Source organism: Rhinolophus ferrumequinum, chromosome 2 (genome assembly GCF_004115265.2).
Source record: "Rhinolophus ferrumequinum isolate MPI-CBG mRhiFer1 chromosome 2, mRhiFer1_v1.p, whole genome shotgun sequence".
Taxonomy (NCBI): Eukaryota; Metazoa; Chordata; class Mammalia; order Chiroptera; family Rhinolophidae; genus Rhinolophus; species Rhinolophus ferrumequinum.
The window spans coordinates 36,060,363-36,088,034 of NC_046285.1; the positions used below are offsets into that span (position 1 = coordinate 36,060,363).

The 27,672-nt window shown below is 36.9% G+C and overlaps 1 protein-coding gene across 1 annotated transcript in view; it reads right to left on the reverse strand.

Moving 5' to 3' along the window:
• Window positions 1–27,672, reverse strand: part of MYH15 (myosin heavy chain 15) — a 127,692-nt gene that overhangs the window by 51,739 nt on the left and 48,281 nt on the right. The window contains 16 exon segments of the mRNA XM_033124141.1: window positions 1,531–1,695; window positions 1,698–1,823; window positions 1,826–1,916; window positions 4,399–4,510; window positions 7,194–7,343; window positions 9,042–9,144; window positions 9,147–9,213; window positions 10,295–10,536; window positions 13,846–14,105; window positions 17,712–17,848; window positions 19,433–19,556; window positions 20,445–20,562; window positions 23,415–23,502; window positions 24,141–24,201; window positions 25,523–25,529; window positions 26,869–27,001. Coding sequence (XP_032980032.1) covers window positions 1,531–1,695; window positions 1,698–1,823; window positions 1,826–1,916; window positions 4,399–4,510; window positions 7,194–7,343; window positions 9,042–9,144; window positions 9,147–9,213; window positions 10,295–10,536; window positions 13,846–14,105; window positions 17,712–17,848; window positions 19,433–19,556; window positions 20,445–20,562; window positions 23,415–23,502; window positions 24,141–24,201; window positions 25,523–25,529; window positions 26,869–27,001 — 1,984 coding nt within the window.

Consider the following 27,672-nt stretch of genomic DNA (forward strand, 5'->3'; position numbering starts at 1 on the left):
CTCTCAAAATCTAATCACTGGTACCCAAAGAAAGGTCTTTATTTTTAGTTTTTTTGTTTGTTTGTTTTGTTTTGGTGGGGAGCACGTGTGAATAATAGTTATGTGGAAGAATGTTTTGTTCTTTGGAACAAGAAGGAAAGAAATCGACAAGTGAAAAGAAAAACTAACTTACACAGTGGAGAAAGAAGTTTTACGAAATGATCTTGATGGTATCAGTTAGATCTTATCATTTATTGAAAAGAAGTGTTCAAAAAAGCAGGATTAGAATCTGAGGAAGGATTTTGTTTTAAAATAAAACAAAGTAAATTTTAATAAAAAAAAACTTCCAAACAGCAATTAAATTTTAGAGGAAGTTGGAAAGTATAAAATTCATACCTAATGACTTATGGTGACCCTATCAATACTTTTATGATTGCATGTTCCTGTGCAGAAACAGAAGTGTTCCTGAAGAAAAACAAGATGCATAGGAGCAAGAGAATATGGTGAGAGTAAGGTCTTCTATGACCTCATTTGATCTGAGGAAGGTAAATAAAGCCCACAGTGCATGGAGAGAAAATGTTTTCATTGCTAAGTAAAAGATAGAATCCATGTAAAATGCAAAATACATGAGACAGAGGAGAAAGAGGGGATCCAAGCGCTCACTACATTTATGTTCTAAGATTGTTGGTGTGGGATGGCAGGAATAGCGAAGAGAAAGAGAGGTGGAGGGAAAGCAAAGTGACTGTTTCTTTCTACTCAGTGTGGTCTTTAAAGGGAATTAATGCTAAGCATTTTAGGAGCGGCTCAATATCTATGAAGAAATTCTTCTATATTTTTCTGACCATGATCCATGAAGATCAAGACTTGCTGCCGGTTTGTCTCTTTCCCAGATTACTTGACAAATTCTGCTCCCAAGAATTTGGCACTAGCTCTTTGCTCTGCTTGACCTAAAACAAGCCTCCTCTCAACTGCCAGAAAGTAGGGTGGTTGTGACCTGTGATCTGTCTGATTCGAGTCATTTGAGATGACAGCTTGCAGTGTATAGATTAACAGGTTCAGTGAAGAAAGAACAGCTTGCTGGCTAGTTAAAGAGATGCTAAAGGACATGAGAGAGAAAAAATTCTGTCCTCTCAGCAAAGCTGTTTATGTCCACCATTCGTGCAGACAGACTCTAGAAATATCTGGGCCACCCTCAAGAGTGCTCCCGACACAAAGCAATTTTTCAAGAGAAACGTACCCCTTGAATGGCTAGTGGTTTCACTTTTCCAGCATACTCACTTATGCCATCACCAGAAACAACCACAGAGAACGTGAATGGGAATTTCAATAGAGCCGGAACCCACAGTCAGTCTACCTTTAGGTGACAGCCATATGACCTTAACAATGATAATGACCTCTGAATTTAGACCTGGTCTAGTCAATCTGAAGAACTATAGCCTCCATTAGCAAATACCACAAGTCACTAATCTGGTTTATTTTTCTTTTCCTTTCCCTTCTTTACCTAATTCCATGTTCTAAGTCACAAGGAGGTCTGGGGAATGTTTATTAGCTTAGCTCGGGTCATCTGCTCAACATGGCTCAGAAGGTCATCCATTTCTAGCTGCAAGTCACTCTTGTCTTTTCCCAATTTCTGCTTGACCTGTTGTAGATCTTCTACCTGGCCTTCAAGCTCAGCCAGGCTGTCTGCATGTCTCTTCTTCAAAGAGGCAGAAGTTGCTCAAAGTGCAGTGTGGCCTCTTCCATATCTCAGCAAAGCTTCTGGAATTTTGTTTCCTGTTTCTTAGTTATCTCCAGCTTAGTCAAACTAGCCCCTCCTGTCTCCTCCAGCCTTTTATTCAAGTCTTCAGTTCTTGGGTGAGGTCAGCTCTCTCCCTCTCCACCTTGGCTCGAGTGGTCCTTTCAGCTTCCAGTTCCTCTTTCAAATATTGTATTTGAGTCTATAGCAATAAATAATGTTGCCTTTTACTAACCACTTGTAGTATATTTTATATTCAAGAGCTTTACTCTACATACATAAATTTCTCACCCCTAAGAAAGGTAGCATAACACCTTGGTTCCCATTTAATAGTTAAAGAAGATAGAATACCCAGAAATTAAGTGATTTGCTCCAAATCAGTAGCAAGACCAGAACTACAAGCTGCAGTTTCTCCAGCTCTCCCAGCCCTTGGTGACGAGCAACTGAAGTTATATACATAAAGGGGAATTCTTAGTAAAGAGTGTTTTCCAAAGGAATCAGAAACACCTTCCACCTAACAAGAAAAAAAATTTTAAGAGAGCTTATAAAAAATAACGATGAATTTTATATATAATACCTCAGTCATCTGGAATTTCTTTACCTGACAATTTAAACTATTGGGAACTCGGGCAAAAATCTAATCAATGGAATAAATATCTCTGAGTTCAAGCAACTTACTCGTAAGAAACAATATCAATTTAATTTTATACACAATTTTAGCAAACTTGGATATTTGGTTTCTTACTCTGCAGGCAATTTTTTTTTTTTTTAAGATTTTTAATTGGGGAAGGGGAACAGGACTTTATTGGGGAACAGTGTGTACTTCCAGGCCTTTTTTCCAAGTCAAGTTGTCCTTTCAATCTTAGTTGTGGAGAGTGCCGTTCAGCTTCAAGTTGTTGTCCTTTCAGTCTTAGTTATAGAGAATGCATCTCAGCTCCAGGTCCAGTGGCCATTTTCTAGTTGCAGGGGGCACAGCCCACCATCCCTTGCGGGAGTCGAACCGGCAACCTTGTGGTTGAGAGGACGCACTCTAACCAACTGAGCCATCCAGGAGCTCAGCAGCAGCTCAGCTCAAGGTGCCGTGTTCAATCTTAGTTGCAGGGGGCACTGCCCACCATCCCTTGTGGGACTCGAGGAGTTGAACTGGCAACCTTGTGGTTGAGAGCCCACTGGCCCATGTGGGAATCGAACCGGCAGCCTTCGGAGTTAGGAGCATGGAGCTCTAACTGCCTGAGCCACCCTGCCAGCCCCTCTGCAGGCAATTTTAAGTAGCAGTACATGTGAAGTGACAAATTAGAACTGGTGGAGGAATAGGGACTACTAAAGTGGATGATAATCTGATACCAATAAAGGCAGAATTATTAGACAAAGTAGTGAGAAGGACACAGACAGCCCCAAATTCTTTTAGTGTAGGGGCAAATAGCTCTACAAATCTTGATAGCATCATTGTATTACATTGAACTCACTGATGTTCATTAGCATCACTTTAAATAATTAGGCATAAATTAGAGTAGGGGAAAAAGCAGAATCTATTTTAAAACATGTTTCCTTTCCATTAAATGAGAATACCATGGCTTAAAGGAAGTTAATTTCTCGATCATACCAAATATGTAGGCTATCAGATCTGTAGTGAGTTCTGACAGAGTAAGTACTAAAAAAATTTATAATTTCCACATCCAAGTAAACATGATCTTCTTCCAAGTAGTTATCTTGGGATCTGAAATCTTTATCCCAAACAATGCTGTTATTGGACCAAACATTTTTAAAACATTTCTTCAGAAGTAATCTTCAGAGCATTTGTTTTTATCATCGAGGTAAGAAAATCAGTCTTTTGGATAAATTGAAATTTGGGGTGTTTTTTTCTTTTTACTTTTGATAAAGTCAAGTGTCATTTGAAGACAAGCCTGCTGAATAGGATACATAATTCCTTGGAGATACATGTTGTTTCTGAAAGCGTGCCCATGTAGCGATTTTCTTATTTGGCTCAAAATGTCTCAGAAGAAATTATCAGAACATGGTTGCAAAATTATTTTGAGTAATGGTTAATTACTGAGAAAAATATGTAGTTCCAAAGGAAAAACATCCATTTGTATGCATATGTGAGCATTTAAAAGTATACATGTATAGTATTTATATTATTTTATAACATGGTCATATAGTGTAAAACAGTCACATAGTCTAAAACTTATAAATGGCTACCCATTATCAATGTTTGGAGGCTACGCATATCTACAAAACAAATTTGCAGCATAACTGCCTTCTAAGTACAAAGATTAATCATCATAAAAAATGAAATAGTTAACACTGAATGCTTACTATGGATCAGGCACCTTGCTTACCACTTATATGTACTGTTGTTGCACTTAATAATATCAGCTCAAAGGTTGTCAAGAGGATTAACAAGTGAAAAACTATATGTCCAGGGTTTTAGCACAATGCCTGATTCATGGCAAACATTCAACAAATCAGCTATTTGTTTTTATTATCTTCATAATAAGAAAACTTAAGCTTAAAAAAAGTAATTTTCCCCAGATTTACATATCTGTGGAATGCCAGTTCTACAACTTTTCAACCACTGCTCTTTTCTACCTCCATCTGTAATTGGCTCAGGGTATGGAGGCCCCAGCAGAGCATTTGTCACTAAAGGACCAATACAACCCATGCATGTAAATACAGCTACTCACAGGTGTTTGATAAATGATTATCTGAAACTCTTTAACCATCTTCTGAAGCTGAGCCACCAGATCTTTCTCCTTCTCCCCCTTGGAGTTCATCTGACTTGTTTCTAATTCTTTTCTATTTGGAAAAAGGTAACAAGTGGAATTTTTATTTTTTTATTTTTTGCTGGGACAGGTATAATATTGTATACATTTGTATAACAGTTCTACAACTTTTTTTTTTACTCAATAATACATTGGAAACTTCTCCCAAATTGCTTCATTTAAAAACTAATTGTGACATACAAGTCCATGATTTAGACATCTGGTGTTTTATTTATCCATTTCCCCTTTAATAAGCACTTAGGTTTTCCCAATATTTTGCTTTTACAAATAATGCTGTTCATACACATGGCCCATTGTGTACAAGTGAGTGTTTCTCTAGAATGGATACTGAGCAGCGAATTGCTGGGTCAGGTAAAGGCAGTATGTGCTTTAAAATATACAACCCTGCCCTTTGACCTCCAATAGCCGTATGAGATTATTTCTCTACATTTATGCTTAATATTAGCATACTTCTACATTTTTCTAATCTGAGAGAATAGGTTAGTGTGCCGCTATTTGATTTGGAATGTTCTTGCTTATTAGTGATGACATCATCTTATCACCTATGGATTTAAAAATGTGCAATAAACCAAATGAGAAGCCTGGTGCCTGTGTCCCTTGCCCATTTTTCTATTAGGTTGTTTATCTAACTATTGAATTATAGATTTCTTTTAACATTCTTGGTAATTTTTGATATCTGTTGCAACTATTTCTCCCACTTATAATTTGTCCCAATTTCATATACGCTGGCTTTTGCCACATAAATGTTTAAAATTTTGATGTAGTCAAATTTATTAAGATATTCCCTTTATGTCTTTTTTGTGACTTATTCAAGATTTGACCTGCCAATTTCCTAAGACTTTTCCCCTAGTATAGTGTCTTTTAATGGTTTGTGTTATTATTGCAGTAAGAACAGTTAACACATCTACCTTCTTAAATATGTAAGTCCACAATACAGCATCGTTAACTACAGGTACAACGTTGTACAGCAGATCTCCAGAACTTACTCATCTTGCATAAATGAAATTCTATACCCATTGAACAGCAACTCCACTTTCCTCTCCCTCCAGCCCCTGGCTACCCCCATTCTACTCTCTGTGAGTTTGACTACTCATATTTCAGATGCCTCATATAAGTGGAATCATGTAGTCTTTGTCCTTCTGTGACTGTCTTATTTTATTTAGCATAATGTCCTCCAGGTTCATCCATGTTGTCACATATGGCAGGATTTCCTTTTTAGAGGCTAAATAATATTCCATTATATATAAACAACACATTTTCTTTATCTATTCATCCATCAATGGGCATTTAAGTTGTTTACAAATCTTGACTATTGTGAATAATGCTACAGCTTCTAATGGTTTTATAGCTTTGTTTTTTCTTTATGCAAATGGATTTTGTGTGTATGCATAGAGTGAGGTAGAAATTTAACTTTTACCTCAGAAAACGAATAGCTAATAATCTCAGCACCATTTATTAAGTGTATGCTGTCTAGTCATCAATATTTTGAAATGCCATCTTCATCATGTCCTAAGTTTCCATATACACATAGGCCGATTTAGAGAAAAGGTTTTACAATAAAGTTATAACTTCCTGAAAATATGGATCTCTGAAACGCTAGAGCTCTTTGACCTGTGGCCTATAAGAATATGGAGTATCATTTTCACTTTGCTGAGCTTAAACATAATCTTCAAAATTAAAGACTAAGGAAAATCTATCATCATTTTGCCTTTCACTGTTCCATTACGTTCATAAGGTTACTTATTTCATCTTTTCCAAACACCTGTCAAGTTCAGAAACTTATTAGTAGAATATTAATCAAATCTGACCACAAGCATGTATAATGGGAACTCGTGCACAAACAGGAAAACCAGAAGCTCACTTGACTCTCTCCATTTTCACTGTGGGGCCAAATGACCAATATTCTCCCAACTTCAACTTTTCCTTATGGTATTCTTAGACCTCACTGGTTTCCCTCTTATTTGATATATTCCAAATAACTTGAAAATCCCTAATGGTTAGAAGGAATTCTAGCTAAACAGGGGAAGACAAAATGGACAAGGTGAGAAACATCCATTTCTCTGAGTTGTGAAACTAAACTGAGAGGGCCACCTTGCCCTGAGTTCCTTAGGCATCCATGTGAACTGAAGTTCCACTAATTTTGATTATGTTATGTTTTGCTTTAGATTTTAAGGTTTAATATTTATATAGAAATTATTTGACAAAAATAGTTATATAAATGTGAATAAAGTTATACCTGGCAATCAAGTATTTTTTTAAGTGATCAGAAAGTGTATCAAACGTCATTCACATTAGGGTCAATTTTTTATTTTGCCGTTTTTACTTTTACACCATTGGTCTCGTCATAAGTAAAAGAAGTGAGCCATTTTTATTTTTTGACTTGTAGCCTCAAATTCCAATAATTCACATCTCATATGCCTTACAGCTTTCATTCGCTAGTCAGATGCCTTCTCAGTTATATTCTTAGAATATGCATTCACTCTCTTTTCACAACTATATAATAAAGTCCAGCAAAAAAAAAAAAAAAAAAGAAGAAGAAGAAGAAGAAAAAAGAAAATTCCATTTTCTAGGGTTGGTATCCTCCCCTTCAGGTTTTGAGATCTGGCCCTGGAATCATGGGGACAATTAACATGAGAAAGCTGTTCCTTCCAATATAAGGTCTCTGAGAATCTCCTTTCAACGCAAAGGTAGCTTACTTTCTCAGCTTTTCAGCAAGCTGCAGCTGGCTGCTCTCCAGATATGCCAAACTCTCCTGGTTCAGCTTTAACTCGCCCTCCAGTTTGAGCTTTTCCCGTTCACAGTTCATTTTCGCTTTTCTCTCCTGCTCAAGGGCACCCTCCAGATGACAAAAGGAGATATTTAGATAAACAAATAGGGAAAGTTTATACTTCACTAGATGTGTTTATTAACTACTTACCTTCTGGAAAAATAAAGAAAAATAGAAGCACAGGTTCTGTAAATGATGCCCAGCTATGTAGGTATTTTAAAATAAATATTGTATGCACAAATAGGGTAACAAAAATGAATCTAGAAATCACAGTGATGGAAGAAAACTTTAGAGATTAAGGAATACGCATTCTGTCCTAGGGAAGAAACCAATAACAAACGGCCAGTGAGGCCTTATTTGATTGCTTTCCAGTGACGGGGCGCTCACTTTTCACATGGCAGCTCATTTCATGGGTGGATAAATCCATTTACTCGGGAGTGCTTCTTCATAAGAAGCTGAGATGTTCTCTGGAAATTCTTCCCACAAGTCCAAGCTCTGTTCCCTGTAGCAACACGCAAATCTGTCTCCACAGCTGTCCTGAATCTCCCAACTCAGTACGGACCCTTTCCAACAAACACATCTCACAAGGCATGTTTTGCATCTCTCCTTCATCCCTTTGGTAACCTTTTCTAGTCTATAACATCATGTCACACTCTAGTATCCCACCAAGGTGGTCAGAACATTCCAGTTTTGTCTGAATTAACTAAATAAAAATTAGAGATTTGTACATATGTAGACAGCTATAGCTAACCACCTAGACATACTGTTGCCAACAATGATATCAAGGTTAGTTGAACAGGAGGCTTGATAACAGTTACAATGTGGCTATTTTTCACATTGTTGTGTTTACTTTTTAGCAATAGAAACTATTTCCTAGTAAAGAGCAAAATATATGAAATTTAAATGGGGGAATAGGGAGAATTTCTAGAAGGTGTATGTAAAAAGCTAGAAGTAGATGAACTCCAAGAGAGAAAGAGTATGTGTGTGCGCTCGTGTACGTGTACACACACACACACACACATACACCAATAAGTCCTCATATGGAGGCTTTGTGAGGTACTTAATTAGTGGAAATAAGAAGAAAACTGAGGCAAATAATAGGTAATAGGGGAAACTGATAGGCATGACCATTGTCAGCAATTTTATAAGGGCTTTTGGGATTAATAAGAAAATGAATGCATGTACTATGTCAGCTGGGGAGGGCAAAGGAAGAACAATGAAGCTATCCATTGAGGCTGGTCTGAAATGTCTTTATTTCACAGGGTGTTTGGAGGCAGAACAGGGGTAGCATCTTTAGACTCTTACAAGTATTCCCCAATAGTGTATGTAGAACACTGCATGCGACTTTCATATCTTTCAAGTATAAATGAACCTCAGCTCACCAGTGGAGACACAACAGGCCCCTAAACCAATCTTCCAACAGCAGAGTCAGATAGAGTACCAACATTTCCGTGGGGCAAATACCAGGTTCTGTGGGGAAGAGTCAGCCACTTAGAACTCTAACCCTTTATGATTCTTCCCAATGTTCTCCTCCCACTGCCCAGGGTTGTATGAACGTTGCATTTAAAATCTGACAGATTATGTGCTGAGGCTTCTCTATACTACAGTGGTTCAATGTGCATTGAAGGAAAAAAACTCTCTATTTCTAAGTAATGAGGGAAACAAACCATGTTACTAAGTTTTCCTGAAACTGTCAAGATAAATTACCTAAATAAAAATTAGAGATTTGTACATGTGTAGACTGATAGCTAAGCACCTAAACATATTACTTACCAAATCCACATGCTGTTCCAGTTTCAACTTGGCTTTGCTCAGGTTGCTGAGTTTCTCCTCCTCTGTGTTCAGGTCATCTCGGGTCTGCCGATGGGCCTCCTGCAAAGCCTGGCCGTTCTGTTCAGGTTGCTGATATCCTGATTTAGAGACTCTACTTCCTCAGTCAAGTTCTTGACCTGTGGGAAGGAGACAACAGCAGCTTCATTAGAGCTACCATTGGAAGATTGGGTGTAACACTATGGGCCATCATCTCTCTTTTCTAGCACAGAAAACATCGAATGAGCTATCCAATTTGGTCATGAAGAACCAAATTTAGCCAAATTCTTGATATATTTTTAAAAACTCTGAAGTCACTTTTTCTTCCGCACACACAAAGCGATCTGTTATCTGTCATGGTCAGGGAATGGGATATTCCGGTTAATCAAATATCATCAGTATAGCTCATTGGATGGCCAATGTGTAGAGTGTCATATTATCATATAACAAGACTACCACTGAAGGTAATTTAGCCTTCTTTTGAGTATTCAGAGAGCACATGTTGTTAATCATGTTGTGCCTCATATCCCAAGAAATTTGAGGTTAAAGACTTCCAGCTGATGAAATATGCAAAAATGAAAGCTGGCTATCTCAGGCCCCCTTGCTTTTCCTGAAAGGGAACCAATGGCACAAGAGTGGCTATTTAATCATCTGCCAAAATTACAAAATTAATTAGTGTTATTCTGGAGACTAGTTGTTTATCAGAAGTCTGATACAGACTCTTCAGCTAACTTCAATCCATACACAGAAATGCAAGTTAACACCCTCAGCTAAAACGAGCAGAGTGTCAAAGTCCTTCACTGGAATTAAAGTGACATCTTCAAGGTCAAACTCCACATCAATGACAGAACTGGAGATTCAGACACATCCCAAATTACCTTTCGGTAAACTGCATCATGCTCACTCTCCTTCCAAAAGAGGGACACTTAGAGGCCCAATGAAACCATTTTGCTCTATTAGATTTCCAATGCGATAAGATTAGAACAAATGAAAATGTTTCATTTGGGAGATTAAGTGGGGTTGCATAAATCGAGTTGGAAATTTGAATTGGGACAGCACAGTTCATCAGACCCTTCATTTCAGGCTATTTCTGACTCCCCAGTGCTGTCAAGTTTGCAGACCACTGTGTTAGTAAATTTAAAAAGAGCCAGTCTGGTACTGAAGCCAGATTGGGAGCAGCATTCAGACATCTAGGCTTTCCTAACATTACAGAAGAAGTACCCTGTGCTCTGCAGCATGCTTCTCCTTCTCTGACTTCGCGAATATTGTTTCCAGGTCATCGATTTCTTTCTTCAACTCAGAACATTCATCTTCGAGTTTCCGCCCCCTGGCAGTCAGCTCAGAATTTATCTCCTCTTCTTCCTCCACCCACACAGACAGCGCCTTGACTTTGGCCTCCAGCTGGATCTTGGATTTAATCAGCGATTCGCACTGCTCTTCAACATTTGCCAGGGTCTCTTGCTCTTGCCATGATGAGGAGAAAATTGTTGCCAACAGCTGGAAGTAATTTATCAGCTAGGCGAAAATGCTGCTTAACACTAGCAAAGAGATAATTGTCTGCCCTTTGCCCAGCACTTTCACCTACCTTCTTTCCTAAACTGTTGAAATAATATTCCCAGTTCTCTGATCCTATTGTTGATCAGTAGAGGAGGTACTTGTGTTTGAGGTGCTTTCGATCTTTCAGGCCATTCAGCAGATTAGATTACCTCTTCTAAGGCACTTAATAGAATCCTGGGGGCCTGAAAGAGCTAACAGGCCTCCAAAAATCAGGCCTGCACTGCTAAATCACAGCTTCTGGAAGCATCCACGTGGGCATAGAGTTTGAAGTTTATACCTGCTTGGAATATGGTCTTTTAAGAAAGCAGTGTTCCCTCAGACAACAGAATACATTATAATCACCATGATGTATTTGGTTAATATATATCTCTCTTCTAATAAAGAGAGCTGAACTGTAGATTTTTTATTCATCGGCTGAATTTAGAATTCATAAGTTTACTTGCAAGTCACTAACTAAATTTCACTATTATTTCCATCTAAAATCTTTTCCTCAGTGATTCTGCCAGCAGCAAATTCCACAAGTTATACACTAAGAGCATAAAATACTCTTTCCTTTTCTCCTTTCAAATGTACTATCTCCAACTTTCACTGAGTGACCCATTGCTCCTGTGTTATGGGTCAAGTAAAAAATGAAGGGGTCAATTTATTTTTTTGCTACAGAAGCACCTTTTATAACTTTGAACCCCTCTCACTTGTCTCCACTAGAAGCTACAATGTTTCCCCTAAAATAAGACCTAGCTGGACCATCAGCTTTAATGTGTCTTTTGGAGAAAAAATTAATATAAGACCAGGTATTATATTATATTATATTTTATATTATATAATACCTGGTCTTATATTATAGTAAAATAAGACCGGGTCTTATATTAATTTTTGCTCCACAAGAAACATTAGAGCTAATGATCTGGCTAGGCCTTATTTTTGAGGAAACACGGTAAATGAGACCTCTCATTTGTGAGCAAGTTCTTAATTACTGTAGGTCTTGTCACAACACAGCTTCACACACAGCTCCATCTTCCATCTCTAGACCTTATTCATCATCTGAAATATACTAGTTTGGGCAATTTATTAACTATGTATCTATTTGCTTTGTTTAAGTTGTTTTAGCTACTTAGATTAAGAGCAGAAAAGGGCAAAACTCCAGGCTGTTTGTTCATGGCTAACTCCTGGCAAAGAGTAGCCCAACAAATGGGGCTCAGAAAGGCAGAGATAAGGGAGGTATAGTATAGGAAATCCCCAACATCACTGAGGACTAAAAGAGAAGGAGTAAATTAAAAACAAACAAAAATGTCAAAGCAGGAAGGATCCACACAAATCAGAGAAACTTCCAATGTTTGGGAAATAATGGGCACATCTGATCTTCGTTCACCCCAGGGTGATAAGCAGAACAGTTATTTGCTCTATTCCATTCAGCATGTGTACAGGACTTGTCCCCATCACTGAATAGATAGTCAAATTGACAATCCTTGATCCCTTCATGAAATGTGATGGCCGGACTTGGGGACCAATTGAGCAATGGTGTGGCAGTTGAAGAAACATCCTGTCCTCAATGGTAGTTATTCTCTCATGTACTCACAGTGTTAATTGGAATAGGTTCTGAGTTCTGTTGGTATTTTAAGTGAATGATTTTAAAAGGATCCTGTTTCCTTGATCCCTACTGTGTTGTGTCCCTTAAAAATAAATGATAAAATATTTCATAGCTCTGTCAACATTTTAAATCACTGTTACAGTTTGAACTCATCTCACCCTTCCTGGGTTTGCTCTGGGATTGGCTTCTGCATGTTTCCCATGTTCGCCACACTAATGTTTGATCCTGTATCCTAGGCTTTGACCCACCACCCTCTGCACAGGTTGGGTCCACGTCTGTCTCCCATGTCACCCCAGGTAGCACTGGCCACTCTCTCTGTCAATAGAAAGAATGATGAAAACTGGGAGGCCAGGTCTCATCCAAAACTATCTCTCCCCTAAGCCACATAACATATGACATTACAAACTGTGATTCTCACAGTATGGATCTTAAAGTAGGTTTGGAGGGGGGCCCAGAAATTTGTATTTCTAACAAGCATCCCAGAAAGCTGATATAGTCTAAACATTCTACATATTCTAAAGTTCTAGAATCACTGCTATGTTAAATATGTGTCAGAAATGTGTGTCTGGGTGTAAATTCTTATGTAAAATATGGCCTCCTGGAACACTGATGGACAGCACAACCCAAAATAAAATAACTTGGGCCAGTCTGAAATTACTAAATTTTCTGTTTTCAATACATTCAGAAAGCAGGAAAACTGTTTTATTTATATAATTTTACTTGAGCCCAGTATTTTTTAACTTAGCAGTGTTCTAAGTTGTTGAAGAACAAAATAAAGGTAGATACAATCCCATGCATGCCTTTGGGATGTTTGGGGATAACAGCAGTCCTGGTGACTAGAGAGAAGGAATGTGGAAAGGAGTGAGAAATGGTACATTGGCATCAGATTGGAGATGGAGATTCGAACACGAAGGCCAAGGGTTTGGAGCTTATAATGCACATACTGCAGGATCTGAAGCTTGTTAGCAGGGCAGCAACATGATGTTTGTCTGAGACAATGGTTCTCCAAACGGACTGGATGTCCGAATCTGCCCTACAGGTTATTTGGACCCACACAGAGTCTGCTTAATCAACGTATCTGAGCGTGGGATCTAGGAATCTTTCTGTTTATTTTAATGCTTCCTAAATGATTTTGATGCAAATCCAAAGTTGAGAACTGCTGTTTTGAGAACTAAACTGATTAGGAATGTTGATTTGGACAAGGGAAGGAGGAAGTAGGGAAACCAAAATCAGGTAAACCAACCAGGAGAGTACTACAATAAACTTGAAGATCTCAGTAAAGCTTTTCTCAGGACTTATTAAAATCCTGTGCTCTGATTTGCTAACGCATCATGGGCTAGATACAGAATTTAAATTAAAACCCAGAGCTTCCTGGAACCCATGATAGATTATGGTGCTTTAATATAGTTAAAGCCATCTAAGAATTTGTCTCTTTTTCAAAGACATCCTGTCAATGAAATCACTTCTCTGTGAAACAGGGTGTCCCTTTAAGTGTTTCCATTGTCTATGCTTGATGAAATTCTATAGTATTTGAAAAGCACATGTTCTATTTTTTTCAAGTCAACCCTGCCTGAAAAACAGGGAATCTAATTAAAAACTTGATTTGAAGAACAAATGGTGGGGCCACTCACAGCCTGCAGCTGAAGAAGCAGGTCATTCTTTTCCCAAATAAGGGAGACTTGCTTTGCTTTCAGTTCCTCCTTCTTAGATTTGGATTTCTCCAAGGCTGTTTGCAGTTGCACACATTCTTCCTTCAGCCCAACTACCTCCTTTCCCATCCTGGCAGATTTAACAAGAGGCTTGATCTTGAAGAAAAGCCTCATCCAGGGCCAGTCCTTCACAGCCATGAAAGCTCTTATATTCCACTGGATCAAAAGAAGTATGTCCCTACATCAAGAGAGACAAAAAGAAAAGCAAGTTAACCCAGACAATAAGAGAGTTATTTTCCAAATTAAGATTCTTAATAAGCACATCATTTTAGGAGTCCTTATGAATTCCCATTAGTCTTCAAAGCACTTCTACATCTGGGCTCTCATTTGATTCTGACAAAAGCCCGATGTGGGACTTCTGAGGCTGGCAACATTGTGGATTAGATATCCTGAAAACGCTCTCATCATAAATAGCCTTTAAATGAGAGCTGAGCCTGAAAAGGAGTGAGAAATAATGAGTGAGCTAAAATTCTGAGCAATAAGTGAATGCATGTACAGCTTGGCCATCTTCATGGAAAAATAGAGGATAGTCTTGGTGTTGTAGGAGTTTGCATTTTTAAATCCACATGGATAAAGAGACAGGCTGAGATCGTCAAAGAATTTTACCTTTAATGAAAATAAAAATTAAAAAATTCACCCACTGGCACAGAGAAATGTCAAAGTGAAGTACATCTGATTTGTTCTGAGCTTAGGGTGAAGAAAAACATCCTACTGTAGGAATTTTTGTTTTTTGAAACATGAACCAGCACCACTGGAATGTTTGAAGTTTATATTACCTGATTAGTACAGAAATACACAAGGAATTAGCATGATCTTTTTTTACACTGGTAATAAATACCCTTAGGGCCCTTGGGGGACAACATAAAATTGCACTGAAGGAAACACCCTAATATCAAGCACCAGAGATTCTCTTAGATAAATCCCCTCTGATGATGAGCGTATAATTCAAAATTATAAACCATATTTAAAAAATCATCCATCAGTGAGGGTGAGCACCTATAATAAAAATGTGATTAAATTCCCAAGAATTTCAGATAATGGAACAATCTTGTGGAAACCATGAAATAATTGTTAAAAAGTATTAAAGGCATAAAGGAAAAAATTGAAAAGCAAGAAAAAAATAATCCACAATGATAAAAGGGCCGATAGATTTGAAAGAGGACCAAATAAAGTGTCTAAACTGAAAAGTATGGTCACTGAAATTAAACACTCAGTAGAAGAATTAAGCAGCTGATTAGACACACTAAAAAAAAAATTGTGAATTGAGAAAAGAATAAACCCAAAGAAAGTGGAAGAAAGGTAAGAATAACAATGAGATCAGAAACTAGCAAAGTAGAAAACAACAAAAAAAAAAAAGAAAGAAAATGAAAAAAGTCGTTATTAAATATACTAAACATCTGACGTAAATGATGAATAAAAAGAAGGCACAAATAAACAATACTAGAAATGATAATACTCTAGGATTATAATAATCTAGAATTGTGCTCTAGAAAAAAATCATAGGTACGTTGGAGGTTAAAAATCATACTCTAGTAAATTGGAAAGTTAAAAAAAATGTAAAGTTCCTTTTTAAAAAAAAATGAAACTATCTAAACTCATTCAAGAATAAATAAATCTCTATACATCTAGAACTATTAAATAAATTGAATTAAAATTGTAAAATATCACAAAAGAAACACCAGGTCTTGATTGTTTTATAGAAATTTTACCGAACATTCAAAGAATAATCACAATGAATTGTTTCATGTTTTGAAAAGATGAAACATTCTTCAACTCTTTTACTAGGTTAAGGTAACGTTGATCCAAAGTCAGATAACACAGCAAGAGAAAAGAAAATTACAAGCCAAACTTACTCATAAACATTGATGTAAACATCCTCATGATAATATTATCAGTGTATGGAAAAGATAATATTTCATAAACAAGTAGCCATTTCATAAACAAAAATCCATTAATATAATTCAACATATTTATAGGTTAATGGAAAAAAAAACATTGATTATTTCAGTTGATGCAGAAAAAAATTCAACCATTTCCTGGTAAAAATAAGATGGAAGCAATGTCCTCCACATAATATATTGTATCTAGAAACAAACAAAGAACAAACTATAGAAAACATCATTTTAGGGAAATGATAGCTTTCCCCAAAGTCAGAAATATGACAAAGTTTGGCAAAAGATTTTGAAGTATGAAATACCACATGTTGGTGGGAAACAGAGCAATGAGAAGAGTAAATTGGAAAGCATTTTGATAATATTTCATAATATTGAAGGTGTGTATAGCCTAAAACTGCTATTCACAAAGTATCAGCATGGACCAGCATTTTGAGTAACAGTATCTTTAGGAAACTTACATATGTTCAGGGGGAGACATTTACAAAACTGTCACTGCAGAACTGTTTGTAATAGAAAAAAACTGCAAATTTACTTGAAATGGAAACTGGAGAAATTGCTATATATTCATGCAATGGAATAAAATACAGCAGTTAAAATCAATAACCTAGCACTAGATTTATTAGCATTAATAAAATTCAAAGCTAATACTGAATGTAAAGAACAAATTTCAGGATAATACATAGAGAATATTATGTATGTGAAAACTAAAAACATGAAAAAGCAAGTCACCTTTTAAGGATATCTGCATAGCTGTATATCTCCATATCTTTACAGAACTTGGATCAAGGGAGAAATATGCAAGGGGTTTCACCTTTGTTAATTTATTTTTTTAAGTTGTGAGCAATTACAGAAAAATTGTTAAGAATTAATATACTTTGATGATAGCTCTTTGAGTGCATGTGACAATATTTTCTGTATTTTTGTGTTTGAAATACTTCATAATAATTTTTAGAAGTCATCATATGATTTAGAAAGAATGGATAGTTTACAGATAAAGAATGTGAAGTATGGAGAAATTAAGGGTCTTATCCAAGTTATATAGCTTACCCAAGCTAGAAGCCATATCCCCTGATCCCCAAATTCCCATAAACTCCCATACCACACTGAGCACTATGTGAGAGTCACAGAAGACTCAGAGATGTTGTTCTAATATCTCTGACATCATCATGTAATGATCTTTTTCTTCTTCAGATTAACAGAAGGAATTAACAGATTGTTTATTAAGCAAGTTATACTAAGGTCTCTGGACCTCTCTCCTGAAGGTAAACTATGCTACAGAAAAAGTACATATCATAACTGCAGAGTCTCTTGCTCACAGCCCCTTTGTTTGGAGCTTTTATTAGCTTGCTTTGAATGAATCTGTTAAAGAACAGAACAAAACCTACACCTACGTGTCCAAATGTGATGATAAATGTCCCTAGAGAACCTGCCCGAATGAAGTGAGAGAATTATGGTTACATGTCACCAAGAGCCACAGTTTCTGACCCAGGGGAAGTTGTGAAGTGGTCAGAACACCTCCGCACTTGGCTGCAAACTTTCCCACAGAGAGGTTGCTAGGGGATGCATGCAGACCCTTCCAGGTCTGCTTCTGTTAGGTGTTGGGAGTCACGTCACCCTCAGAGATCCAGACTTCTTTGATTGTAAGGAATTCTTCCAAAGGGAAAGCTTAGAAACAATGCAAGAAATATATGAATTATGCTTATACTTGGTTGGATAAGGCAATAAAAACCCTTTGTGCTCTGGTGTTCCATGATTTCAACTTTTTTAAGTTAAGTCTGAGCCTAAGCAGAGGAGGCAGCTCTTTACCTTGATGAGGCAATGAGGTAAGATGACACTGACTGAGGCGCACCGTTAACCTAGCAAAGGGATGCAGGAAAGGGGTACCATACCTCTCTGCCAGAATCCTCTGGAATTTGATTTGCATCAGTTTGCCCGGTCCTCTGGCTTGGAACAATGGGAAGACTTTAGATAGTCTTTCATCTTTCATTGCTTCCAGTTGGCCCAGAAAGCCAGCTTTTGAAAACATCTAAAAGAAATAAGTCAGATGTTAGCTCCAGTCACAATGGGTATTCAGTAAATGTCTGTTGAATGATTCTATGAGCAATTGATTTATCAGTTCTATTTCTTACTTTTTTTTGAATATTATGTGTAAGATGTACATTTTAGAAAGTTTGGTTTCATAAGTTTTAAGATTACAAAACATTTTATTTAATGCTTCGGTTTTATTGGTTCCTTAAGAACTTAGACTATCTGCTCCCTTATCTATTGATAATGTCTAGGTTGTCTCGGGAATTTGGTTTAAGTTTTAAGATAGGCCCAGGCAGGGTTCCACAAACTTTTTCTGTAAATAACCAGATAGTAAATATTTTTAGACTTTATGGGCCACATAGAGTCTTCATAGACTCTTCTTCTTTTTCTTAAACAGCCCTTTAAAAATGGAAAACCATTTTCAGCAAGTGGGTCATATAAAAAAAAAAATAGGCCATAGAGATGGCCCTTAGTCCACAGTTTGCTGACCTCTGGTCTAGAGAAAGACATTTTTGGCTAGGCATTAAAGGATTTGATAATCATTAGGAATGGCCAAGATGAGGTGAGTGAAGTACCTAAGGCACAAATTTTAAGAAGGCCATCACTCTTGGGGCTGTTAAGTCAGCACTTGCATAATGCTAAGAGTGCCTTCTTAAATTTTGTGCATGAGGAGACTCATTCACCTTGTGCTAATCCTGACCTAGATGAGTAATATACACAAAAATAACTAAACAAGGAAGCAAGGCACCAGTAGTGAAAATCAGCAGAAACAACAAACAGTGAAAACGGACTGTGTGGAAGAAAAACAACATGTTGTAATTGCATCCTACAGAGTTCTTTTCCTATAAGCTCTTCATCCAAGGCCTTCCAATTCTCCAAATCATTTAGTTCTTAAATTGTTATCAGGAACAACCTGATAAAACCAAATCTATTAGTCAGAAGTTTCCCAAAATACGTGGTTCCTACCAAGATCATCAAAGAAGAAGCAGAATCCCATTTGAGGAAGTTAACTTTGGATTAATTTTTTTTTTATTAATTTATTTTTAATTTATTGGGGTGACAATTGTTAGTAAAATTACATAGATTTCAGGTGTGCAATTCTGTATCACATCATCCATAAATCACACTGTGGATTAATTTTTGGACAGTGAGGTTGACCTTAAAGTTTTTAATTACTCAGATAATTTTCTAGAATTAATGCCCTAAAATAGTACTTGTGACTGAATCAGATCACATACAGACAAGTTCACTCCAGCAAATTGATTCACCTTTTTCTAGCTCTGGTATATATAAACATTTTTTAGCACACTAACGCTGATTCAGTATTTTATATCTAGGCAGAAACTTGCATAGATGAATAATTATAAAAATGTAAATGTAGTCAAGACTGAGGTTTAAGAAGCACTGAATTTTCTCTCTCAAATAGCGTGGAAGTTTCTACTTTCAATTGAGCTCTTTTGTATTGTTTGTGGTCACAAGGGCTGTAACATACCTTATAATTGAACTTTTCATAGGTATTTTAAGATACACATTCTTTCTTCCCACTCTTCTCCACATGCGTTCTTTGTAGTGTTCTGGTTACCTTGGTGATTCCCAAGCGGTACTGGGTATGGTCTATCTCCAAGGAGCCAAGTAATTCTTCAGCTGCTTTTCTGCTGCTCATAAACTTGCTCCTTGGACAGGCCTTCAGGTTCAGAATGCAGTACCTAATTTAAAATAGGTAACAAATAAATTCTTGGGTCGGGGTCATATGATTCAAATAAAGAGTAATCTGGTCAAATAAGGTAAAAGAAGGTACAGACTTCTATCTCCAACCAAATGTTCAATTTTCACAAAACTTTTGGCAATAATAATGAGGATACATGCAGTAATTTCTTAGTTTGGAAAAATAATTTACACTTTTCATAGTATTTTAGCAACAACCTCATTTGCCTCTCTGATCGTTTAGGGAGGGAGAGATTGGGAGCTGCAAGAGAGGGAGAGGAAGGCTTAAGTGTCTATTGTACAGATAAGAAAATGAAAAGCAGAGACTATAAATTCCAAGATTCCTTCACCCAGTGGTAAGCCAGTGGAAAACTAGAAATATGCCTCTTAATTCTGGGACAGGTACTCTATTTACACTACCATAGTTTGCTCACATTTGCTTGATGACCTATAATTTATCTTTTTAGAATTCAGGAAGTAGAAAGCAAAGATGCCTCTCCTTTTTCCTGCCACAAACTCTGCTGGCTTCCTTCCTTTCACATGTTTGCTGGTTAAGCAAAAGCGTACTTGGATGGCAGCTACAATTAAGTATACACATACACCATTTCAGAGATTCAATTCAGCCTCCATATCTTTCTTCTGTATATATTTCTTCTACTTGTGGATCTATTATCCATTAGTAGAGATTTAAAGATATTACAGCTACATGGATGTTGAATTTAAGAGGAAATAATAATGGAACTCTGTCATCATATATATCATCACCACCAAATCACATCGGTTTGTATTCTAGAGGACATCAACCAAACAATACATGCTTAAACACTCAGAAAGAGAGGAAAACAGAATGGAGTGTCTCAGGCTTCATGGATCCCGAGATGTGTGTTTACCTTTGTTTAACATCAGCATACAGTAGTTGGTTTGGAAAACCTTCACGGCATATTCTAATCCCTTCCAAGGCACCATTACAGTGCAGTTGCTGTAGAACCAAGTAAGGGTCCATTATACCTGAAGAAAAAAGGTCACTTTGAATCTGTGTCAGAAAAAAATTATTACCTTAAGGTTTTTATTTTGTCCTAATTGCTGCATCTTTTGATTCAAAGAGTTAGAATTTGTGTGTTCTACATGATAGGCACTAAATAGTCCACTCATTCCCAGCCTGGCGGCACTCACAGTACCCGTCATCTTATGTGAGAGTCTTCAAATAGAATGTACTTGAAATTCCTTCAACAGGGAACAAACCCTTTAGTTCACTGTTAGTCAAGGTTTTATAAGCAAATACTCCTGGAAGAAGAAAAAAAAATACAGTTTTGCTAGAATGCAAATGGCTGGTATCATATTTATTCACCAGCCAAACACCAGCTAGAGAGAGAAATAAGAATTCAAAAGGAAACTGCCACCTCTAAGTAGGGGAAAGGGATTACAAAAAGGAGGAATTAAAAGGAAGAATAAGATGGCACAACAACAAAATTCCATTTACTCGATTGCCTTAGGAAGGACTGGACAACGTTCCAGCCTATATTCAGCACCTAAGTTTTATTCTATAGTATAAGCTTCCTCCTATCACCTCCTCTTTTATCAAAAGAAGCACCACTATAGCAGTAATCTCTAATAGAAGCCTTTGAAAAACCATCGAAGGAGCCACTGAATCTGGCTGTCAGCAAGGTTTCTGGAAGAATTCAAGCAGCGTTCTCCCTAACACAAAGCCCTACTTTAGTGTTATAAGAAAAACGGAAATAAGATGACTCTGCCTGTGCCCAGAGTCCCAGCAATAAACTCTAAGCCATACACACATATTCCTGTACTCCAATCCCTTTCGTAAACAGAAACATGATACATAAGAAGTGGCAAAAGTGAGGTCCTATGACGCTTTAAAAATCAAGCACACTCATTCCCTTTAAGTACATGTGAAGAGCTGTTTTGACTAGATCATGAAGTTTTTCTTATAATTTTGTCTTGTGACTTAAGAAAACAGAAAACAAAGTCCTGCTGAAATCAGAGCTGACTCCATGGGAGGCAACTCTAATAGGTACCAGAATTACTCCAAAATAGAGGCAGCTAATTAGATTCCTTGCTAGATGGAAACAATGTCCCTAGATGCATTCAGAAACCCAGCTGATAAGAAACAATGAGGCAAAAATATACAGCATGAATGAGCACGAAATGTTTGCTTTGCGAAACCTCAAACTGCAGCATCATTGTTTAGCATCACACTTTCCTAAAATAGGTCACAGACTGTCAAGATCGGGGGCCTTAATTATAGGAGGTTAATAAAAATGCAAGATACTACAGAACCTTGGGAATCAGAATCAGCAACATCTGGCTATATATTTCAAGGGTGATTAGTGCTCTGAAGACATAAGTGCTTGTCAAATACACAACTTTGAGGCTGACAACCTCCAACCAAGCTCAACAGAAACTTGTAATTCCAGCCAGAAGGCTAGGAATGTCTAAACCCATGATATAGGAAAAGCAAGCCATGTAAGTAATGTCAGTAAAAACTTTGTTTTGACAATTAAAGGCATAAATACAAATAATAATTCACCACCACCTACCTATCTCATCATTCCTCTATTCATCAAAAACAATCTACTCATCAAAAAGTATCCACTACAATAAGCCACGACATGTGAACAACCTAAGTGTCCATCAACAGATGAATGGATAAAGAAGTTGTAGTATATATATATGTGTGTATATATATATATATATATATATATATATATATATATATATTCAGTGGAATATTACTCAGCCATAAAAAGGAGGAAATCCTGCCATATATAACAACATGGACGGGCATTGTGCTAAGTAAAATAAGTCAGAGAAAGACAAATACCATATGACATCACTTATATGTGGAATCTTAAAAAGAGAAAAAATACACCACCAAACTCATAAAAAAAGAGACAAGATTTATAGTTACCACTGGTGGGGATTGGGATGCTGAAAAACTGGAAGAAGGTGGCCCAAAAGTACAAACTTTCAGCTATAAAATAGATAAATACTAGGGGTACATATACAACATAATGACTATAGCTAACACTCTTCTATGGTATATATGAAAATTATTAAGAGGGTAAATTCTAAGAGTTCTCATCATAAGAAAATAACTTTTTTCCTTATTTTTTTTTTTGTATCTAAATGAGATGATGGATGTTAACTAAGCTGTGGCAATCATTCCATGATATCTATAAGTCAAATCATTACACTATACACATTAAACGTATATAGTGCTGCCTGTCAATTATATCTTAATAAAACGGCAGGGGGTGGGGGAAGAAACACAAAAAAACAAAAACGAAAAAAAAGTATCCACTGCCCAGAAATACATACCTAAAGAGATGGGTACTATTAGGGAGAGGGAAGATATTAGCCCTGGGAAGGAAGACTAGAGGGAGTTCTTAACAATTAGAAATGGATTTAGGAACTGTCTTTATGGTCAATTTAGATAATTCAGACCAAATAATTTTCTTAATGCTGATATATCTATCTTAATCCTCCAATTGACTATTCAAACCCTTTTTATTATATGTTGCCCTTGTAGACAATGGCACAGAAGCTCATCCACATTTTAGCATGAAATTCAAGAAGAAATTTAAATGGTAATATCCAGCATTCTAATGTTACGCAATTGAGCCTGCTTTGTGAAATCCTTCTGTAAATCCACTTGAATCTCAATTCAAAGGCAATCTTGTGGAGTTTCTAAAGACCTCACTTTTAACTAACTTTCATTTTTTTTAAATCTGAAAATCAACCCTTATATAAAGGGACTGGTAAATGTTTCTTAAAAGGACATTCCACAAAGCTTAAATCAAATGTATGCCCTAGTACGGATTACAAAGAAGTCTAGTTCTTACCTGGCATTTTGTTTACATTAGGATTTATGCATCTCACAAAATGGGGTGCTGTTGATTTCAGGTTAGTCATCAATTTACTTAGATTTTCCTAAAATAGACATCGTAACAAACACAAAATCACTTTGTAAATCACTAAAAAAATTAATGCACCTCACAAGTGTCTTCAATTCTATCAACTTAATCTTAAAGCCAAGATGCTTACCAACAATAAAACAATGAATTCAAGATTCTTCCCTGTTTACCAAAATACATGATTTCTTTCCTGTGGCAAGTCAATATTTATCTGACAGACATGGTTCTGCTGTAAATCATATCTACCTGTTTTGAATTTGATAGCAATAATTTATGGCTGGGCAATAAAATGGCTTGAAGAAAGAAATTGTTTCTCAAGTTTTCTGTCTGAAAAATCTTTACCACATAGACTCTGCTTAGTCCCACTTTGAGGCAGGGGAGGGGCCAGAGTCTGTAGCTGAGGGTAGGGAGACAGCTTAGCTTTCCATTTGGCCAACGGCAATTTTGGCAACTGTGAGTTGTTAGGAGCCAATATTCTCATTAAAGTTAACAGTGTCCAGTAAAGCCAATCAATATTAAAATAAACTTCAACTTTTGCAACATGACTAACTTCAGAGACTTTATATTCTTATTTGAAGATGTGAAATTTCAAATAAGTAATAACATGAAGATTGTGAAGCAGGTAATATATGAATAGATGCAATTAAAAATTACTTTATGCAGAGATGCAACCGTTCGGAATGAAGCTACTTTCTTGCGTTTTTTTCTTCCCAAACTGTAGAGCTAAAAAAAGAAAAAAACATTTAGAAAGCTCTTTTTTGTCACATTACCATACCCTGCTGATGAAAGCATAAATTTGTCAAAGTTCTAGAAGCAATATGGCAATATCTACAGAAGCTTTAAAAATACTTATGTCTCAAAACAAAAAGTCTATTTCTAGAGCTTTTCCTTAAGGAAATAATGAGGCAACTGTATAAAGACACTCAATGCAGCATTGTTTAGTCATTACAAAAGAAATATGCAAAAAATAAAATTATCAACAAATGTCCATCAATAGGAGATTGGTTAAATTATGAAAGAGTAGGCATACAATGAAACACTTCAACCTTTTAAATGATTATGTGGATCCATATAAGTGCCATGGAAAGATTTCTAGGATTTACCTTAAGAGAAAAAGGAGGTTACCAAATAGTTTGTATATTATGATCCTGAGTGTATACACATGTTTTCAAGAGTCTTTGTATTATGGGTGGCTATATACATAAAAAATGTTGGGAAGAGTATACATAAAAATGTTAGCAGTTGTTATCTATGTGAGAATATACATAATTTTTATGTTCCTCATTTTAGTTTTTCTGTATTGTCTGTGTTTTTGGTAGCACTCATATATTACTTTTATAATTTATAAAAAACAATCTATTTCCATTTTCTTGAAGCAAAAGAACTTATGCTAAGCCAAATTGTTTTACAAACATCTGTATAGTAAGTACTAACTCACAAAGACGAACAACAACAAAATCCAAAGGCAATCTGGAGAAAATAGACCAGCTATCAGTATGGAAAACTAATAAAATATTCTTTCTGCCTGAGTAGCAACTGTGCTGAGGCAGATGTCACAAAGTTTAATTAGGATAGTCCTATTGACATGCCCCAGGCCCTCCAAGTGAATCACTTGACTTCTTTGTACTTAAGTTTCTCCATACATGGAAAAGAAACACTACTACCTTCCATTACTTTTCTGCTTTAAATTATAACTGGTTTCAAGTACTTGGTTTCCTAGAAACAGTAAAGTTACAATAGGTAATTTGATGTTTGGGGTCAGAAACTTAGAGGCAAGTAGTTTCAGAGGGTGCTTAAAGGATTATGAAAAAGGACATTCTGGATGATTCTTTCCTATTTCCAAAGAACATAGCACAACCTGAAGAGTCAGAAGATGGTTTCCTCTCTAATTCTCTGCCCAAACCACTCTCTGATCTCTTCTGATCAGAAAATTACTCATAAGCAATGTGACCACTATCTCACAGACCCCTCAGTGGTACTTGAGAAGCTATTCGAATCGGGCAAATGCACTGCCTGAAGATGATCAGGGTCCACACACAATAGCTTCCATTTCTCAACTTCCTCTCGAAGCAGTCCCACAGGATTTCGGTACTCTCCTGAATTATGTCACTATGTAGTGATGAAACCAGGAAAAGTAAATTCTCTCTCCATTCCCTGACCAGGTCAATCAGCTGATGGGGGTTGGGCGTTAACTTGAAGCTGGGTGTAAGATAATAGGAGGGTGAGAATGTTAGGAGCTGAGAATACACACCCCACTTAAAGAACAGCTAGTATACTCTGTCCGGTTACCATGGGGACATCTGAACCCAGGCTGGCCAGATTTTCCATTTTCTCATAATTTCCAAAAAAAAAAAACCAAAAAACAAATTTTTTTTAAAGGAAATCCAAATATGTATGTGAAATCTTCTGATTTTTTTAACCTGTGTGGACCAAACACAACCATGTTTGAAGGCCAGGTTCTGCTCAGGGGCTGCCAGTCTGTGACTTTTGATATGAATCATGGAGTTTCCCTCTGTAGCTAGCATTAAGTCCAGTTGTGAAGCTGATGTTAGTAACTTGGGCTCAGTATCTTCAAATCCTTTGTATCATGATGCAGAAGTCTGAATTGCATACTAAATATGAGTAGTCTGTCCATCTCTCTGTTTTGTTACCGGGAGACAGTGAGAGTGGAATAGGCACCTGATGAGGTAGCAGAAGTCCTGCTTTCTACATTTCAGAAATGGCTTTTCCATTTAGAATTGTGAAACTGGGACACTGCTTAATTTTTCTAGACTTGTTCTTGTAAAATAGGGAGAGATTTCTCTCTATATGTACCTGAAACGGTCATGGCAAGGATTGAGTAAGATAATGCATCAGAAGGGCTTTGTAAATCACTAACTACTAAACAAGATTAGTTATTAGTTAGTCAATAAAATTTATGGAGTACCTGCTAAACAGGCATTTCCTACATATTGGAGGCTACAATTGAACAAATCAGACATAATCCCTGCCTTCATGAAGCTTAGAATAGCCACCATGTTGTTATAATATAAAAGCACTGTGAAAGAGAATTCCAAGATGTTTGGGTAATATATATTAAAGGGACTTGTTATTTCCCCAAAATCACTTATCAAAATATGGTTTGCTGTTTTCTCTTTGCAGCTGGGTAGAGTAGACAGTAAAAGCAGGCCAGAGCAGCCTCCTTGAAATAAATCTATGTTCGAGCACCATTTCCCTGGAGAACCACCAGCCTGAGCACAGGAAGGCTAATAAGAGAGGATGAGTCAGACCACAGGGAGCAGACACAGCTATCACAGGAAAGAAGCAAGGATTGTTGTAAACGCTGAGGCAGCCATGGGTTCCATTCTGAGGCTGAAAAATGAGGGAAGGTTTTTTGACTCACCACTGTCTGTACTGATGTAATTTTCAAAAAGGTTTGCCAGGAGTCTGTTAGATGACTTCTGAAATACAGCCACCCCTGTTTCATTAAGAAGGTCTTTGTTCTTGTCAACCCAGCCACTGATGCTCTAAGGCACCTTTGGAAAGACATGCAGGTTAGGTGACAAAAGAAAGGAATACATAAATTAACATAGCAAATTGTGCATTCCTTAAAAAAAAAAGTCACGAATTATATGGGTCCTTTAACTTTAAATCAGTTTGATATAACAATACTGAATAATACTCCAGAAGTCCATTGTTCAACTCAAAGAGATTCTCTGGCTTTACGTTTCAGAAAGAAAGAAAGAGAACGGGAAGGGAGGAAGGGGGGAAAAGGAGGAGGGAGGCTAGAGGGGAAGAAGTGGATGGTATTTCCAATGAAAACAACTCACATCAGCACTGCTTTATAGGCAAGGACAGGTGGAGTAATCCAGTTGTGCCTGACACACGGTAAGCACTGAGAACGAAATATCCGCGAGTATACTGGCATTTTACCGTAAATGTCATAATTAATATTCAAGAATATCAAAGAAGAGGATTACAAGCATGTCTGTACAGTTGGCAGGTCATTTTTCGGTTGAAGTATTATTTTACCTTTTATCAGTTCTCTTTCTGTTCCACCCAGAGTCACTGACTAGAAACACAAAAGGAGGAGAAAAAAAAAAAAGGGACACACACACACACACACACACACACACACACCCCTGTGGGGAAATGAGAAGAGGCAGTGAGGGTCATCAGAAACCTTCGTTGGCCATAGGTTGGAGAC